Below are 20,123 nucleotides of genomic sequence, written 5' to 3'. Positions count from 1 at the left end.
GCATATTTTCCCATATGCATACGCAGACCCGCAACACTGATGTACTGATGGTAACAATGTTCCTGTGGATCATTACTGGACCTGTACTGATGGTAACAATGTTCCTGTGGGTCATTACTGGACCCGTACTGATGGAAACAATGTTCCTGTGGCCATCACTGTATCCGTACTGATGGTAACAATGTTCCTGTGGCCATTACTGGACCTGTACTGATGGTAACAATGTTCCTGTGGTCATTACTGTATCTGTACTGATGGTAACAATGTTCCTGGGGTCATTACTGTATCGTACTGATGGTAACAATGTTCCTGTGGTCATTACTGTATCCGTACTGATGGTAACAATGTTCCTGTGGGTCATTACTGGACCCGTACTGATGGTAACAATGTTCCTGTGGTCATTACTGGACCCGTACTGATGGTAACAATGTTCCTGTGGCCATCACTGTATCCGTACTGATGGTAACAATGTTCCTGTGGCCATTACTGGACCTGTACTGATGGTAACAATGTTCCTGTGGTCATTACTGTATCTGTACTGATGGTAACAATGTTCCTGGGGTCATTACTGTATCGTACTGATGGTAACAATGTTCCTGTGGTCATTACTGTATCCGTACTGATGGTAACAATGTTCCTGTGGGTCATTACTGGACCCGTACTGATGGTAACAATGTTCCTGTGGTCATTACTGTATCTGTACTGATGGTAACAATGTTCCTGGGGTCATTACTGTATCCGTACTGATGGAAACAATGTTCCTGTGGGTCATTACTGGACCCGTACTGATGGTAACAATGTTCCTGTGGTCATTACTGTATCTGTACTGATGGTAACAATGTTCCTGGGGTCATTACTGTATCCGTACTGATGGTAACAATGTTCCTGTGACCATTACTGTATCCGTACTGATGGTAACAATGTTCCTGTGGTCATTACTGTATCCGTACTGATGGTAACAATGTTCCTGGGGTCATTACTGTATCCGTACTGATGGTAACAATGTTCCTGTGGCCATTACTGTATCCGTACTGATGGTAACAATGTTCCTGTGGTCATTACTGTATCCGTACTGATGGTAACAATGTTCCTGGGGTCATTACTGTATCCGTACTGATGGTAACAATGTTCCTGTGGGTCATTACTGGACCCCGTACTGATGGTAACAATGTTGCTGTGGGTCATTACTGGACCTGTACTGATGGTAACAATGTTCCTGTGGCCATTACTGTATCCGTACTGATGGTAACAATGTTCCTGTGTGTCATTACTGGACCTGTACTGATGGTAACAATGTTCCTGTGGCCATTACTGTATCCGTACTGATGGTAACAATGTTTCTGTTGGTCATTACTGGTTCTTTATTGATGGTAACAATGTTCCTGTGGGTCATTACTGGACCTGTACTGATGGTAACAATGTTCCTGTGGCCATCACTGTATCTGTACTGATGGTAACAATGTTCCTGTGGTCATTACTGGACCTGTACTGATGGTAACAATGTTCCTGTGGCCATTACTGTATCTGTACTGATGGTAACAATGTTCCTGTGGTCATTACTGGACCTGTACTGATGGTAACAATGTTCCTGTGGCCATTACTGTATCCGTACTGATGGTAACAATGTTCCTGTGGTCATTACTGTATCCGTACTGATGGTAACAATGTTCCTGTGGCCATTACTGTATCCGTACTGATGGTAACAATGTTCCTGTGGGTCATTACTGGACCTGTACTGATGGTAACAATGTTCCTGTGGCCATTACTGTATCCGTACTGATGGTAACAATGTTTCTGTTGGTCATTACTGGTTCTTTATTGATGGTAACAATGTTCCTGTGGGTCATTACTGGACCTGTACTGATGGTAACAATGTTCCTGTGGCCATCACTGTATCTGTACTGATGGTAACAATGTTCCTGTGGTCATTACTGGACCTGTACTGATGGTAACAATGTTCCTGTGGCCATTACTGTATCTGTACTGATGGTAACAATGTTCCTGTGGTCATTACTGGACCTGTACTGATGGTAACAATGTTCCTGTGGCCATTACTGTATCCGTACTGATGGTAACAATGTTCCTGTGGTCATTACTGTATCCGTACTGATGGTAACAATGTTCCTGGGGTCATTACTGTATCCGTACTGATGGTAACAATGTTCCTGTGGGTCATTACTGGACCTGTACTGATGGTAACAATGTTCCTGTGGGTCATTACTGGACCTGTACTGATGGTAACAATGTTCCTGTGGCCATTACTGTATCCGTACTGATGGTAACAATGTTTCTGTTGGTCATTACTGGTTCTTTATTGATGGTAACAATGTTCCTGTGGGTCATTACTGGACCTGTACTGATGGTAACAATGTTCCTGTGGCCATCACTGTATCTGTACTGATGGTAACAATGTTCCTGTTGGTCATTACTGGTTCTTTATTGATGGTAACAATAAGGGCTGCCCTCAGAAATTTTTTGGCCCAAGACAGACAATTTAGGCAGTACCCGTCTGCCTGCGATGGATAGGTGGCACCAGCTGGAGCGCTGGGTTGCAGCCAGGTAGAGACAGTGTTGGTAGAACTTCACATTTGGAGCTGACTGCAAGTCAATCTGAGACCTGATTGGCTCATAATCGGCTCTGTGTTTAAATTGCCACTGGCACTGTCTCTGCCTGGCTGCACCAATCAACACTGCTGCTACTTAGGCCGCCTCTCTGTTCGGCCAGAGTGTTAGATTTGGGTGGGGTGTGTTCAAACTGAAATCTAAATAGCAGTGTAAAAATAAAGCAGCCAGTATTCACCCTGCACAGAAACAAAATAAGCACAAACTTCCCACACCACAAGAACAAAAAAGTGGAATACAACTTATCAGGCGCATAAGATCTTGGATATCTCCCGGCTTTCTTCACAGGAGGTCCAGCTGAAATGCCGTTGTGAGACCGTGTGACATGCTTAAAACCCAGTTCCTAAAAATCCGGTAATTATTCATCTCTGCTTGCTCATGGATTGACCATTCTCCGCACTTTTTGGAGAGTGCCTGCTAACAAGGCTCTCTCCAAAAATGCTAATTGCATAGCTAATTGCTATGCATTTTATTCATCAAGTTTTTAACTGTCTTGTGATGTCATTGTTTTAATGTTTTGTGAAGGTTATCATTAAATTGGAATTTATGTGAAACGTACTTCACTATATTTTATTTTCATTTCTTTTTATATATCATCAACTACATGGGAGGAATTCCAGAGTATTCAAGATCCTAAGCGCCTGATAAGTTGTATTCCACTTTTCTGTTCTTGTCGTGTTGGTGTAGGTTTTTGAGGGACCTATAGGAATATTGACCTATTGGCAGCTGTGTGCGCTACCGACTGATTCACTCCTTCTGTTTTCAGGTTCCCACACGGTTACACACTCTCCTGTACCACAAACGCATTACAGCTACCTCAAAGCCTTCCTCAGGGTGTACAGAAGTAGAGTACTGTACACCTACTTCCTCCCCAAAAGAGGAAGTAGGTGTGTCTAATTGGTAGTATAAATATTAATAAACATCAAGGTCTCTACTGCTGAGGGAGGCTTTGAGGTAGATGAAACGCGTTTGGGGTACAGTGTGTAACCGTGTGGAATCCTGGACTGTGACATTTTGTTTGGCCTCACCAGAAAGCTGTTACCCAGGTTCAACATCCACCACCTGATGAACCATTACAAATTCTTATGTTTCAGGCCCCATACGATACTAAATCTAACTCTCTCTGCACATGTTACATTTACCCCAGCTGCAGTGCAGCATGGTTTTTTCCCATTTCCAAACAAAATGTGCCCTGCGACCACTTCTGAATTAGGCCTGATGTTCCTGTGGGTCATTACTGGATTGAAATGTTTAAATGTCAACTTATGGTCACCGGCAGTCCAGCAGTGACTTACCTGCCCCTGGCAGCTGCAGCTGCTTCCTCTGTGTCAGAGCTCCGATTCGCCAGCATTCTGGTGTTGAGAGTTTGGTGTTTAGCTTAAGGTGGCCATACACACGCAGATTTATCTTCAGATCTGGCTGGTTGGAACAAAAACATGATTATGGATGAGAGCAAATGACAGTTGACCATTTGCTTGGAAATGCTGGAAAACTGACAAACTGTCACTCATCCATAACCATGTTTTTGTTCCAACCAGGCAGATCTGAAGATAAATCTTACTAGTGTATGGGCACCTTAATGGGCCCCATACATCAGCAATTAATTGTGACAATCCTCAGATCTGGAGATGATTGTCACAATTAATCTTTAATGTGTGGGCTCCCCTTTTTGGCGATCCTGATCAAAAATTGATCGGGATGGCCAATCGATTGCTGAATCAGATTTTTAAACATGTTTAATAATCTAGTATTATCTGCGGTTGTTTTTTATATGTATGGGCATTCCCGTTTCGTCATCTTCTTCTATTTACATTATGAAAAGAAGTAAAACATCTGAAATGACAATCGATTGAGGTGATGTATGGGCACTTTCCAGATATGAAGATGCAATCTTTAGATGGGAAAAATCTGCCGATCACTGAAATAAATCTGTAATGTGTGGGCAAGTCAAATAGATTGTAGAAACCATTTATCTGGCCAAAAAATCACTGGATCTGGAAAACCATTAATTGTGATGGCTGATGTATGGGGCCCATTAGTCTAGTATAGTGCAGACCTCTCATCTAACAGGACCTCTCATATCAGCGTTTTTCAGTGTGATTAGTTCTCAAGTGTGCCTCCAGAGATGCATTTTCGACTGTACACCCTTGGGACTCTATATTGAAAACTGTTGGCATTGCCAAAGGTCTCTCCTGTGTTTTGAAAGTAGATAAGCCCGACAGACTCTGTACTGTACTTTACTGTGTTTATCTAGAGTACATTGTGTTTCATATTTTTGCTCTGTGGGGAACAGTGTGATTTTTTTTTCTATGTGGGGGCTAATGTGATTTTTTTTTTTTTCCTGTGGGGGGATGGAAAAAGTTTGAAAATCACTGCCTCACATACAGTACACCCATAATACGAGAAAGTCTGTAATGTAACGTAACTCACCCCTTACACCTCTTTAATCACTCATTGCCCAATCACCAACTGTATACGCCACTAGCTCACCACCGGCAGCTGAAAAACGAGTCCGGCCTTTGGATAGCAGGCTTTATTTGATGATATAATGGGATGTTTAATTAAATAAGAAGCGATAAATACTTCTGCTCTTCCCCAAAGTCTTTCGTGCTATAGGAGGTGAACAGGCTGCCGGTTCTTCTTCTGCCTGCAATGCCGCCCCCATGACATGCATGCAGGTTTGGCCAGGACACGGCCGAAGATGATACATTCTGGTTGCAGTGTGTAAACAGTTTTTGGACCCCACGTAATCCCGCTCAGTCCGGGCTTTTCTCTATGTAGAATCATTGTGCTGCGCTGTGTTACACTGTGGTGCCCTGTACATAATGTGAGTTGTGTATGCGGTGGTCACAGCTATGTGTTATGCTCAACAGTGTCTGTGCTCAGCCCTTACACCCCATAGTCATTTATATGGAAAACTATGTCAGCTAGAACAAGTTCTCAGCGAGTCCTGAAACTCTTTGGTGAGAGTTTCACTCCAGTATGTGTGCATAGGATTAACACATACCATATACATGTCTACATACAGTGTGTGTTTAGTCTATGTAGCCTGTTGGCGGTAATACGGTGCCCACAGGCCCATGGCGTGCGAGCGAGTAAGGGACGCGGGAGGTATTGCGGTCAGAGTCGGCGCAGACCCCCAATCACTAGCTGGTTATTGGTATAGTTGGGTCCTACACAGTGAATCAGGGCTGGTAATATGTGGTCCGGCCTCATTCTGAAAATTGTTGCAATGGGAACTTTACATTAATCCTAGTGATACACTGTCCCATCTGCGAATAAAAGGGAACCGTTGTAAAGCTCTTTTCTCTTTGCAGGATCCTGTTCCCCGGTTGTGTATATTGCGTAAGACAGGTTGAATTAAGCGCAGCGTTCCCTAACTGAGCGGCAATGACAGCAGCGCAGGCTGTACAGGAAAGTACCCGGAGACAGTCATTATCTCCCATCACTTGCTCCCTGCTTTGCTTTGGTTGCCAGACTCGGCACTTGGACCTTTAGTTTTTGTCCCTTCCTTGCTACGGCGGGGGTCGCAGGACACTCCCCGGGGACCTGGGCTCGGTGTTGGAGTTTGGGAGTTGGGTGGAGGCGAGCAGTCGTGGAAACTGTTCTTCTCTGTCGGGATGGAGATGGGCTTTCGGTCCTGGAGAGGGACTGGCTTCGGGAGGAAGCGCTGAGTGTTCGTGCAGGGACAACCGGACTTTTGGGCGGCCCGCGAATGAGCCTTCGTACGTTTGTTCTGGAGGGGGTTGGACTGGACAGGGGTGGAAGCCTCATGTGTAGAGATTTGGGTTTGTGGTCAGGGGAGAGGCCGATAGTACCACAAATAGATGTTCGTGGAAGCTGGTACCTGAAATGGAAAATAAGGCAGACACTGATGAGGAGAATGGGACACTCGGCAGAGATTGCTTTGTACAGTATCATACATCATACTGACTGGAGGGTCTTACTTAGGGGGAGCTGTAGTCTTACAGGGATGGGGGGGGGGGGGGCTGGTTATGTGAGTCACATGACATTATTGATATTATCATACAGTCTGCTGCACCTGTATGTAACATGACATTACCATAGTTTGCTGAACCTGTATGTCACATGACATTACCATAGTTTGCTGAACCTGTATGTCACATGACATTACTATACAGTCTGCTGCAGGTGTCTGTCACATGGCATTACTATACAGTCTGCTGCAGGTGTCTGTCACATGACATTACTATACAGTCTGCTGCAGGTGTCTGTCACATGGCATTACTATACAGTCTGCTGCAGGTGTCTGTCACATGACATTACTATACAGTCTGCTGCAGGTGTCTGTCACATGGCATTACTATACAGTCTGCTGCTGGTGTCTGTCACATGACATTACTATACAGTCTGCTGCAGGTGTCTGTCACATGGCATTACTATACAGTCTGCTGCAGGTGTCTGTCACATGACATTACTATACAGTCTGCTGCAGGTGTCTGTCACATGGCATTACTATACAGTCTGCTGCAGGTGTCTGTCACATGACATTACTATACAGTCTGCTGCAGGTGTCTGTCACATGGCATTACTATACAGTCTGCTGCAGGTGTCTGTCACATGGCATTACTATACAGTCTGCTGCAGGTGTCTGTCACATGGCATTACTATACAGTCTGCTGCAGGTGTCTGTCACATGGCATTACTATACAGTCTGCTGCAGGTGTCTGTCACATGGCATTACTATACAGTCTGATGCAGGTGTCTGTCACATGACATTACTATACAGTCTGTTGCAGGTGTCTGTCACATGACATAACTATACAGTCTGATGCAGGTGTCTGTCACATGGCATTACTATACAGTCTGCTCCAGGTGTCTGTCACATGGCATTATTATACAGTCTGCTGCAGGTGTCTGTCACATGACATTACTATACAGTCTGCTGCAGGTGTCTGTCACATGGCATTACTATACAGTCTGCTGCAGGTGTCTGTCACATGGCATTACTATACAGTCTGATGCAGGTGTCTGTCACATGGCATTACTATACAGTCTGCTCCAGGTGTCTGTCACATGGCATTACTATACAGTCTGTTGCAGGTGTCTGTCACATGGCATAACTATACAGTCTGCTGCAGGTGTCTGTCACATGGCATTACTATACAGTCTGCTGAAGGTGTCTGTCACATGGCATTACTATACAGTCTGCTGCAGGTGTCTGTCACATGGCATTACTATACAGTCTGCTGCAGGTGTCTGTCACATGGCATAACTATACAGTCTGCTGCAGGTGTCTGTCACATGGCATTACTATACAGTCTGCTGAAGGTGTCTGTCACATGGCATTACTATACAGTCTGCTGCAGGTGTCTGTCACATGACATTACTATACAGTCTGCTGCAGATGTCTGTCACATGGCATTACTATACAGTCTGTTGCAGGTGTCTGTCACATGGCATTACTATACAGTCTGATGCAGGTGTCTGTCACATGGCATTACTATACAGTCTGCTGAAGGTGTCTGTCACATGGCATTACTATACAGTCTGATGCAGGTGTCTGTCACATGGCATTACTATACAGTCTGATGCAGGTGTCTGTCGCATGGCATGACTATACAGTCTGTTGCAGGTGTCTGTCACATGGCATGACTATACAGTCTGCTGTAGGTGTCTGTCGCATGGCATTACTATACAGTCTGCTGAAGGTGTCTGTCGCATGGCATTGCTATACAGTCTGCTGCAGGTGTCTGTCACATGGCATTACTATACAGTCTGCTGCAGGTGTCTGTCACATGGCATTACTATACAGTCTGCTGCAGGTGTCTGTCACATGACATTGCTATACAGTCTGATGCAGGTGTCTGTCACATGGCATTACTATACAGTCTGCTGCACCTGTCTGCCGCATGGTATTACTATACAGTCTGCTGCAGGTGTCTGTCGCATGACATTACTATACAGTCTGCTGCAGGTGTCTGTCGCATGACATTACTATACAGTCTGCTGCAGGTGTCTGTCACATGACATTACTATACAGTCTGCTGCAGATGTCTGTCACATGGCATTACTATACAGTCTGCTGCAGGTGTCTGTCACATGGCATTACTATACAGTCTGATGCAGGTGTCTGTCGCATGGCATTACTATACAGTCTGCTGCAGGTGTCTGTCGCATGGCATTACTATACAGTCTGCTGAAGGTGTCTGTCGCATGGCATTACTATACAGTCTGCTGCACCTGTCTGCCGCATGGTATTACTATACAGTCTGCTGCAGGTGTCTGTCGCATGGCATTACTATACAGTCTGCTGCAGGTGTCTGTCGCATGACATTACTATACAGTCTGCTGCAGGTGTCTGTCGCATGGCATTGCTATACAGTCTGCTGCAGGTGTCTGTCACATGGCATTACTATACAGTCTGCTCCAGGTGTCTGTCACATGGCATTGCTATACAGTCTGCTCCAGGTGTCTGTCACATGGCATTGCTATACAGTCTGCTGCAGGTGTCTGTCACATGGCATTGCTATACAGTCTGCTGCAGGTGTCTGTCGCATGGCATTGCTATACAGTCTGCTGCAGGTGTCTGTCACATGGCATTACTATACAGTCTGCTGCAGGTGTCTGTCGCATGGCATTGCTATACAGTCTGCTGCAGGTGTCTGTCACATGGCATTGCTATACAGTCTGATGCAGGTGTCTGTCACATGGCATTACTATACAGTCTGATGCAGGTGTCTGTCACATGGCATTACTATACAGTCTGCTGCAGGTGTCTGTCACATGGCATTACTATACAGTCTGCTGCAGGTGTCTGTCACATGGCATTACTATACAGTCTGCTGCAGGTGTCTGTCACATGGCATTGCTATACAGTCTGCTGCAGGTGTCTGTCACATGACATTGCTATACAGTCTGCTGCAGGTGTCTGTCACATGGCATTGCTATACAGTCTGCTGCAGGTGTCTGTCACATGACATTGCTATACAGTCTGCTGCAGGTGTCTGTCACATGGCACTGCTATACAGTCTGCTGCAGGTGTCTGTCACATGGCATTGCTATACAGTCTGCTGCAGGTGTCTGTCACATGGCACTGCTATACAGTCTGCTGCAGGTGTCTTTCACATGGCATTGCTATACAGTCTGCTGCAGGTGTCTGTCACATGGCATTTCTACACAGTCTGCTGCAGGTGTCTGTCACATGGCATTACTACACAGTCTGCTGCAGGTGTCTGTCACATGGCATTACTACACAGTCTGCTGCAGGTGTCTGTCACATGGCATTGCTATACAGTCTGCTGCACCTGTCTGTCACATGGCATTACTACACAGTCTGCTGCAGGTGTCTGTCACATGGCATTGCTACACCGTCTGCTGCAGGTGTCTGTCACATGGCATTACTACAAAGTCTGCTGCACCTGTCTGTCACATGGCATTACTATACAGTCTGCTGCAGGTGTCTGTCACATGGCATTGCTACACCGTCTGCTGCAGGTGTCTGTCACATGGCATTGCTACACAGTCTGCTGCAGGTGTCTGTCACATGGCATTACTATACAGTCTGCTGCAGGTGTCTGTCACATGGCATTGCTATACAGTCTGCTGCAGGTGTCTGTCACATGGCATTACTATACAGTCTGCTGCAGGTGTCTGTCACATGGCATTACTACACAGTCTGCTGCACCTGTCTGTCACATGGCATTACTACACAGTCTGCTGCAGGTGTCTGTCACATGGCATTACTATACAGTCTGCTGCAGGTGTCTGTCACATGGCATTGCTACACAGTCTGCTGCAGGTCTCTGTCACATGGCATTACTCTACAGTCTGCTGCAGGTGTCTGTCACATGGCATTACCATAGAGAGTGTAGAATCGGTCACATGACATTACCATAGAGGCTGTAGAATCGTCACATGACATTACCATAGAGGCTGTAGAATCGGTCACATGATATTACCATAGAGGCTGTAGGATCGGTCACATGACATTACCATAGAGGCTGTAGAACTGTCACATGACATTACTGTAACAGTCTCTCTAGCTATAAACACCAGGGCACTATACACTCTTACCTCTGAGCAGCTGGAGAGTCTTTAAGCTTGCTAACACTTGAGCATGGTGGGACTGGTGAACGTATATCTTTAACTGGTGTGATGGGACGAGGAATTCTGCTCTTTACATTATCATCCTTCCTTGTGCAGGGTGCTTTCTCCTTAGAAACCTTCTTTTGGATTGAGTCATGCACCTCAGGAGTATCTTCCTCAGATCCCGTGGTGGACAACGTCTCAGATGTTCTCCTCCTGTCATCACTAGAGGAAGCAGAAGAAGACCCTGCTGAGGCCAACCTCTGTAGCCGATACTGTCTCTTCTCCATCACAAGTCGGGCTAAGTCTAATTGCTTTGTCCTCTTGTGAAACCTCTCTTTGGCAGAGTTTGACATAGACCTATCTGACCCTGTGTCCTCCTCTGACAGGAACACAGGAATGCGACTTCTAAAGCGAAGCCCAGTGGTCTGGGTTGAACCCTTGCTGTTGCCATCTTCAGATTCCTTAAGGCGGTTGGTGGAAAGCACAATCTTTTCTGGCTCAGTGTCTTTGAAATCAAGGTCCACAGCTTCAAACGGTTCTTCTGCTTCAATGACTCCATTAGCAGCATGATGGTCTGTCTGAACCTCAACCCCAACCTCACCATTACTCGCTGACATTGCACAGCTGTCAATCTCGCCTATTTCTACGGCAGACGTAATGGTGCCGTTCACTTTCTGCAGATCAAACTCTTCATTATCTTCCTCAAAAATCGGCTCTTCCAATAGGCCTGGGAAAATATGCTCCTCTAGTCTTATCAACTGCCCAGTGGAAGACATGACGTTTAAGTGCGTCTTTTCAGCAATATGAACAAATGTGCGTTCAACTTTGGTAAAGGGGGAAGAGGCTGTGGCCGCAGCAGCTGTGCTAGGTGGTTTTGGTTCTGACTTAAGTATGGAAGATAAAGTTCCAGGTTCTGACATATCTAGCTGACTGACTGTGGGTTGGGGCTTCTCTGCCTGAGGTGTCAGCACGGCAAGAGTTCCCAGGTCAATATCTGGCATCAGTTCGTTGGTGACTGGTGACTTTTTCATGTCTCCAGGAGAAAACAGCACTAAGGTCTTTGAACCTTCTTCTAGTTCTAGGTCATTCTCTGCCATGGAGGCTTTCCCTCTCGAATCTTTCTGGTCGTCTGCCAAAAGTGTAGAGGGAGCTCCTTCCTGACTCTTCTCTGTGCTTTTCTGACTAGCGTCGCTGCTGGATTTGCTTTGGAGGTCTAGGTCTTGTCCCAGACACTCAACATCTTCTGTCTCTTCCTCTCGTGGAGACCGACCATTAATGATTATGTGGGGTTCAGGGGCATGCAGAGCAGGCAGGAGAACACTGGAAAAGTCCACTCTCTTTATCCTGTGTGGAACACGCAGCATTTCCTTGCTATCGGAGATGTCCTTCTTGAAGTCTTGGTAGGACAAACTTAAAGGCACCACCTTGGATAGTTCATTGAGATCAAAGTGCTTCAGGTGGAGGACCTGCGTGAAAGACCACAGAGAGGTAAAGGATCATTTATAATACGTGAAGGGACTGAATACAAAATATACAACAACTAGTCAAAATGATGGCCTCGGCAATGTATTTTCACTTTCAGCTGTGACAGTTTTTACTTTCACTTTGAACTTTACAAAGGAGTCATTTGGTCCGACGAAGGGGCGAGACATCATCTCAGAGAGGTAAGGAGTAGTTATATACCACATGCTCTGTTCCTGGACTTCCCTGGTAATGTAGGATTGCCATCACCTGTGACACCTTTCTTATCAATTACCTAGCTCCCCACAGGTTATGGCAATCATACATTACCAGGGAAGTCCAGGAACAGAGCATTTTCTCCCTCATGGAGAGGGTCAGCTAGGCAAGTACGGCTCTACTCCAAGAACAGTAGTGCAGTTGGTATGTTTACCATCAGTTGTGGAGCCCTGCACTGAGAATATAGGCAGCTCCCTTGCTGACACTGTGTCGCCACATATAGGTGGGCATGATACAACTCAATAGCGCTTCTGGATTATAGAAAAACAGCTCTACCATTTATGAGTTAGCAGGAACTGCATTTATCTTATGCAACCAGTGTTATCACCTTCGTTGATTAATGAGGCTCATAATTAACTGTAAAGTCTGCAGACAATGAAGTCATCTCTGACGCCACTGAATGTTATTACCCATACCTCCTAGCTGTGTGTTATTTTTATCAAAACTCAAATGGCCTTTGCTACCAAGACAAAGCTGTCTCCGTCTCAACAAGCAAAACTCCACCTACTGCGTTAAAGCAGGGAGACGGCGGTCAGTGCAATGTTTGCAGCAATGTGGGGGGCTCTGGGATACCGTCCCGTCGGATCCTGAGAATATACCACTGCTGTGACCCAAGTGCGGGTCCCTTGTTCTGTCACGGCCCGGGACTCCAGGGGTATGGATCATTGGATAGACAAGCATTAGGTCGAGAAGCATTAGGTTCACCACAGAAGGATGAAATGACTGAAGGTCAATACAAGCATTAGGTCAACGTGGGGAAAGTCGACAGTCAAAAGGTGTCGACACCACACCGTAACACCACGTCCCCTCGTGTGGCTCGCTGGACAATGCAGTTTTATTTTCCCACCACGCCCTAGTGGATGGTAGGGCATGAAATACTGCCTGTCGGCACATGCAGATATGTCTCTACATCTTCTATTACACAAGTCGGATCCTATTTCCGGTGAGCTCCCCCAGCAGCTCCCTCGAAGGGCTCACTTATCGCATGTATATACTCCTGATGTCCCGTGATGTCATACACATGGGAGTTCATACGATATCTCAGCCCCATCCACTGGTAAACTCGGTAGACACTAGATGATATGTCATCAGATCCTGTACATTGGTTCGTATCATCAGCGATATCCTCTATGGGTCCTGCATTGAAGACATCCCTCGTCCGTATATCTTCCGGTATCAGCATGTTTGTGGGCACTTGCTTATGCCGGCTTTCCCACCAGGTCCTATTACCCGCAATGTTGCTACTTGGTAAAACATAACTGTGTCTTCCATCAGTCTATGGTCTGTGGCCACTTGTACTAACACAGGTCCCAGCTGTGTCAGAGGGGTTTGCTGTGTAATAGACAGGGTGGTTCCCCTGATGATGTCCACACAATAGAAGGAGGTGAGTAGATACAATGGGCGGTATTCAATGAGCCTGATTCGCCATGTTTTTATGGCGAATTTGTGCTGTTTGGCGAATTTTTGACTAAAACGGTAAATCACCCTATTCAATGACCACATGGCGAATACATTTGAAGGTTTTTTCGCCATGATTCACCGAGTAGCAATCGCTATCTTTTTATGGAGAAGTGGAATTTGAACTTTTAAAATAAAGTGTTTTGTTTTTTACATTTGGTGTAAAAAAATCAGGAATTTTATTCTGAGGAGGGGCATGCTACTTTTATTCATGTGCTGTAAGCACATGAATATATATTTAATTTAAAAAAAATATATATTTTTTTTTTCTACACAGCAGCCAGCAGGGGGCGCCGGAGCCGAGCCGCTCATTAGATATTCATATATTCACTGCACCCGATCGTTACGATCGGGTGTAGTGAATATATGCGGTCCCCTGCTGGTACCCCGGGGGGGCAGCCTGTGCTGCCTGGCACCCGGGGAGCCCACCTCCCCCCCACAAACGTTCTGGGGCAGGCAGAGAGACTTCCATCTCTCTGCCTGCCACCGTCCTCAGGCTCCCTGCGGCGTTCGCCGCAGTAGCTCATATTCGCCGGTCAGGGGCAGAGAGCCCCTGACTCGTTGAATACCGGAGCCAGCGAGGCTCCGGAACATGGCGAATGTGCAGCGAATCCTAAAAAGGATTCGCTGCACCTCGCAGGTATTCTCATTGAATACCGCCCTATGTCAGTAGAAGGTTTCCATCTCTTTACTAATGAGTGTAGAAGGACCAGACAGTAAGATCTCCACCTCTGCTGATGACACCAAGCCAGTAACATGGAGCATATTATACATTGCACGGATATACGGATGTGAAACGGAGATGGGAGAGGAATCAGTGCCGGATGACGCTCCCACAGTCAGCTCCCCGACTGTTCAACTGCCCAACAGCGGGGATACCAACTGACAGGGGCTATACTCCCTTGTTCAGGGCAGCCGAGAGGTATACCGGGCTCCGGTAAAATTTTTGGGGCATGACCTAATTGCCGGGGCGTGGCCACCTCCAGCAATTAGGCCATGCCCCCCAAAATGTTTAGAGGTGGGTGAAAAAAACACTGCTGTCAGCACACCACATGCTGTAGAGGTGTATGCTGATGCTGCCCGGGAGGGACGGAGGGGGAAAGGGGGAGTCGGACCAGGGCCCCTCCAGCAAGCCTGGGCCCGGGTAGTTAGTACCCCCCCCATCGGCGGCCCTGCCCTCGTGGTGATACACAACCCCTACAGAGGGAGAATAGAACCTGTGACAAGCGCAGCAAGAAGCTTCTTTGCGTGCTTGCTGCGCTTGTCACAGGTTCTATTCTCCCTCTTGTTAGAGTTCCAGCAGTTGGATTCCGATGTCGGTATACTGGCCGTTGGAATCCTGACTGTCGGCCGTCATACCACACCCGAGAGGAATACCAGCAGACAGAACGCTGAGCAGCAGCACAGAGCTGTAAACAGAAATGAAACCCTGGGATGCAAGATTAATAAATGTCTGAATACCCCCTCCCCCCTTGTTTGAGAAACTGTGTCTTATAATAGTGGTTGCCAACATTGGTCCTCAAGTACCCCCAACAGTTCACATTTTCCTGGTCACCCGGCAGGTGCACAGGTGTACTCAGTATTCAGGTGACTCATTTTAAAAGATCCACAGGTGGAGATGATTTGAATCTGACCCCCCCCCCCAGTAAAGTTAACATGTTTAATAAATCTTTACACCAGTGCAATATTAATCAGTGGAGCAAATGTATAAAGCACATCCTTACCTACCCTCCTGGAATGGCCGGGAGGGTCCTGAAAATCCCCTCCTGCCGCCCCCCCCCCCCCCCCCCCAGAAGGATGGGCAAGCCTCCCGCATTTAGCGGGGCCCCAGCATCAGCCCCCTCAACCCCCCTCTTGCTGGTCAAATACCAGCATTCGTGGCTCTTTGGGGGAGGGGGCGGGGCTAAAATGAAGCAAATCACATCATTTAGTACCACCCCCTCCCCAAAGAGCCGCGAATCCCAGCATTTACAGGAATGGGGGCGGGACTTAACGATGACAAGCTGCAGTGCTGCAGACAGCCTCACTTTTTTATCCAGATCCTAGGACAAGAACACACAACATAATGTCATATATCATCATTAATGCTCATCTGAGCCCCATACCAAAAATAACTAATATGAGACAAAAAGTTATAAGTGCTATGCCTGGGGTAGCCAACCCTAGTCCTCGAGAGCTACCAACAGTGCATGTTTTGCAGGTCTCCTCACAGAATCACAAGTGAGCTAATTAGCTCCATCTGTGTATCTTTTAAAATTTGTCAGTGATTAATGAGTGCAGCAGCTAGGTTGTCTGGAAAATGTGCACTGTTGGTATCTCTCGAGGGCTAGGGTTGGCTACCACTGTGCTATGCTATGGCAGTGTGGTGGCACTCTGGCGGAATGGGCGTGGTCAGATAATTAATCCCCACCCAATTTATTCATTCTCTGGTTTGAGTGATCACATGATGTGTAGATGTGATCACATGACATGGAGGTGTGGCTTAGATTAACAAAGGATGAGCTGGAATGGCTTAAGTGATCACATGATGTGAAGGAGTGGCTTGTGTAACTGCATGATACGGAGGAGTGGCTTGTGTGATCATGTGACATAGAATGATAACCTGTGTTGTAGCTGATTAGGAGAAAAGAACGTGTGGCTTGTGGTTTGGATCTGCCGTATATATCAGTACACTTGGAATCTTTGCACTTTTTATTATTGCATACAATACATTTTTCCTCTGATTGCGTCCAAAATCTTTTAGAGTCCGCGAGGAAGCATCACGTCTGCCGACAGAACTAATTAATTCCTTTGGATATTGTAAAAATTCTACTAAATAATTAAAAAAACAAAAAACAAAAAAAAAAATACTGTAAGTCCCCATTACATAACGCTGAGACCAGAGCCTAGGGGCGTGAATGCAGCACCACCTGAATTCACATCCTTTACTCAGGTATCGCACATGAAGTAGATCTTCCAATAGGAACGATGCATGCATCATACGTTCAGATACAGTCACTCCAGTTGGCTCAGAATGTTGTCATGGAAACACCGAACCTCTTCTAAACAACATTGGAACGTTCCATTCAGCATTATTCCATGGGGGGGGGGGGGGGATAGTACAGTAGCTCACAGTATAAACTCAAGTGCACATATTTTCTCTCCATAAGATCATACATTAAATAAAAGTTAGCGGGTCAGTGGCACACACTAAGAGGAGGCCACCATGATATCAAATCTCCTTACCACAACAGAGGCGAGTACCACTGACCCCATAACTTTTAACAGCAGCATCAATTTATAATCTAGCTCAACGAGGGGAGTTCTGGGTTACAGACGATGTCTCCCCTCCTAAAGTGAGGTCTGCGTGTGTGTGATCATACAACACTCCGGCATCCCGTCTCCTACATACAGTCCGTGTGAGGCCGGAGCAGTGTCTAGCTCCGTGTTCAGATCTCCCACTATCTGCAAAATGAACATACGCAGCTTATAGTCATACCAAGCACTGCTGTTATTAGTATACCCCCTGCAGGAGGTTCCGCCAGGTCACATGTCACAGGCCCCGTGCGCTAATATGGGGGAGGTTAGATGGGGTATTGGGAGGGGTTTTAAAGAATGTGCGATATAATATAGATTGGGAGGGGTAATATAGAATGGAAGATGTTAAAGCATAGGGTTATATAGAAAGGGAGGCGTTAAAAGTATTTTACAGGGAGCAGTTATATTAGGTAATAGGAGGGATGGAATAGGACAGAGGTTCTCAAGCTGTGGGTCCCGTCCCTAAAGTGGGTCCAAACCACCTCAGCACGGGGGTGCTGACCGTCAGGCTAATGTGTCTGTGGAGGGGAGATAGGAGAAAACGTATTAAGTAAACTCCCTCTGCCATCCATCCTGTCACCCTTCGCCATCCCCCCCGTTACCCACTACTTCCCTGTCACCAAAGCAGTCACTCCACTGACCACACATATGGCGGCCATTCTGCTCTAGGGTAATAGGAGGGATTACAGAAAAACAGGAGGTACTACATGGATAGGTTATATAGAATGGGTGGCGTTACATAGAATATGAGGAATTTCAGTGACGGGGTTATATATAATGGTTGGATTTACAGGGAAGGGTTAGATGGGATAAGCTTCGCATAGTGAAAAAGTAGGGAGTGATATGCTGTCAGCCAACCGGCTCCTAATTGCCATGTTTCAGGCAGTGTTGGCTGGTAGTTTATCACTCTCTACTTTATCACCTTTTAAAGATTAGTATTTCTGGTCCATTATGAGAAAATGTACAGGGAGGTATTACCGAAAAAGTGGGTGGTGGTTAACAAATATTTGGGGGGGGGGGGGGGGGGGGGGGGGGAGAGAGAGAGAAGAACGCAGGTGCGGGCGGCGGCCAACGTGAATGGGTCACTGAGCCCTTCTTCCTCTGGCCTATTACTGTGCAGAGTGGGAGTTATATTAAAGATGGGATGTTGCCGTAGCAACCAATCAGATTCTATCCATTATCTTCTAGATGGTGCTGATAGAATAAGAAGTGGAATCTGATTTGTTGCTATGGACGAAATCCCATCTTAGAAAATTCACCCCAGTGAGTGTTCAGAGGAAGCGACTGACAAAGTGGATTATTTACAAAGATGGAAGTTCTACGGGAGATCGGATGTTGCTACGGGCAACCAATCAGAATCTACGTATTTATTTAGCACCTTCTAGTAGATAATAGATAGAATCTCATTGGTTTATAGGGAAAGGAGGAGGAGAGAGGGAATAAAAAGCAGGCAAATGGGCAAAACCATGTTGCGCTGCAGGGGGGGGGGGGGCAGATGTGACATGTGCAGAGAGAGTTAGATTTGGGTGGGGTGTGTTAAAACTGAAATTTAAATTGTAGTGCAAATATAAAGCTTTATAACATCTGTGGTCTGCATGCAAAAGCAGCCAGTATTTACCCTGCAGATAAACAATATAGATGCATTTGCTCCCCTTTGCAATGCAACATGGCGCGTTCCAGACACAAAATGCTTTTTTTTTTTTGCTTTACTGAACTGGGTCCGCGGATAGGGGGCAGGACTTAAATGGCGCGAATAATACCATAGATCGTGGTCTGAACAAGAAGATCTGGGCACCCGGAGTAACTTAGTAAAGTCAGCCTTGCAGTAATACTCAGTAAGACTATATGCTGCCGTATGCATACATGTCAAAAGCACCTCTCTTGTAAAGAGCCCTTTGTTTATATATAGGGGCTTACAATGCATATAGGGATTAGCGGGTAGGCACAGCAGGATTGGTAGTACAGGGGCAGGCAGGTGGCGCAGGCTTGGGAGGTGAGACATGCAGTTTCCTGTGCTCAGTTATATCTTCCTTCCGCAGTGCAAGTGGTCTCCCAGAGACCAGTAACTGAAAGAAGACTCCGTACTCTGTCACATTGCACGTCAGGGGGGAGGGGCTGGCTTGTATCCTTTACTAGTAGAATCCCCATCCATCTGCAGGTAGGAAGTTACTGTAAAACGGTAGAGTAAAATTTTCTGTGACTTGCGGCGTCCAATCACCGTCATCTCTCTGACGCAGCCGCAGGTGAGACAGTTCCATAACGTTAAATAGTTTTTCTGTGCTGGTAAAGGGAGGGTGGTGGACGGGGAACAGTCTGCAGTGTACAGAGGAACTGTCTTGCTACAGGATCTAACAGGTGGTGTCTCCAGCCACCTCTGCACAGGTCCTACTCCGAAACAGACAGTGAATTACCTTCCGGAGGCCCCTGGCGCAGGCAGACAGTGTACAGAACCAGCTTTTTGTGGAGTTCTAGCAATGAGCCGATGAGATCTCATTTCTCGGAGGAAGAAGGAAGAAGGACATCTCCGTAGGAAGATGACGAGGGAAGCTCTGAGATGTCGATGCCCGGGCACAGCCTTTATATGATTGTTCTGAGTGATCTCGTGGTATCTTCATCCAACCTCTGGCCCTTCGCGCCTCCCCGTTAGATTATCCTCCGTAACTATGTTTTGTGTGTGAAGCGTGCCCACACCTGCTGGAGCTGGGAGCGGGAGATCCGCAGCACGGAGGGCACAAGTCTGTGGTTGCCGGACTGTAGCGGTGGGTGCCGGCGGTGAGGCAGGCGGATGGGACTGCTCTCGGCAGACCGGCTCCGCTGGATGAAGGCGCCTGCAGAGTGCGGGTAATGTTCTGTCTCCAGTGTAGAGGATGAGAAGACGGAAGACGCCAGTCTACGGAGGGGGCTGTACCTCGGCAGGGGGTGCTGGGAGAGCCTGTCCTCCTCCAGCTGAAAAACAT

General features: G+C 46.6%; 1 protein-coding gene across 3 annotated transcripts in view; it reads right to left on the bottom strand.

Annotated features, from left to right (window-relative positions):
- Positions 1-5,140: 5,140 nt before the first annotated feature.
- The window catches only part of TTBK1 (tau tubulin kinase 1), a 115,735-nt gene continuing 100,752 nt past the window's right edge, over positions 5,141-20,123 (bottom strand). For all 3 annotated transcript variants that reach the window (XM_083175341.1, XM_083175339.1, XM_083175340.1), the window contains 2 exons: positions 10,660-12,140; positions 5,141-6,469 (listed from right to left, as the gene is read on the bottom strand). In XM_083175341.1, coding sequence (XP_083031467.1) covers positions 6,058-6,469; positions 10,660-12,140 — 1,893 coding nt within the window. In that variant the 3' untranslated portion in view covers positions 5,141-6,057. The remainder of the gene's footprint in view (positions 6,470-10,659; positions 12,141-20,123) is intronic.

Source organism: Crinia signifera, chromosome 3 (assembly GCF_055691185.1).
Source record: "Crinia signifera chromosome 3, ASM5569118v1, whole genome shotgun sequence".
NCBI classification, from domain to species: domain Eukaryota; kingdom Metazoa; phylum Chordata; class Amphibia; order Anura; family Myobatrachidae; genus Crinia; species Crinia signifera.
The sequence above is the reverse complement of the archived record's forward strand: the minus strand, read 5'-3'. Positions and strand labels throughout refer to the sequence as shown.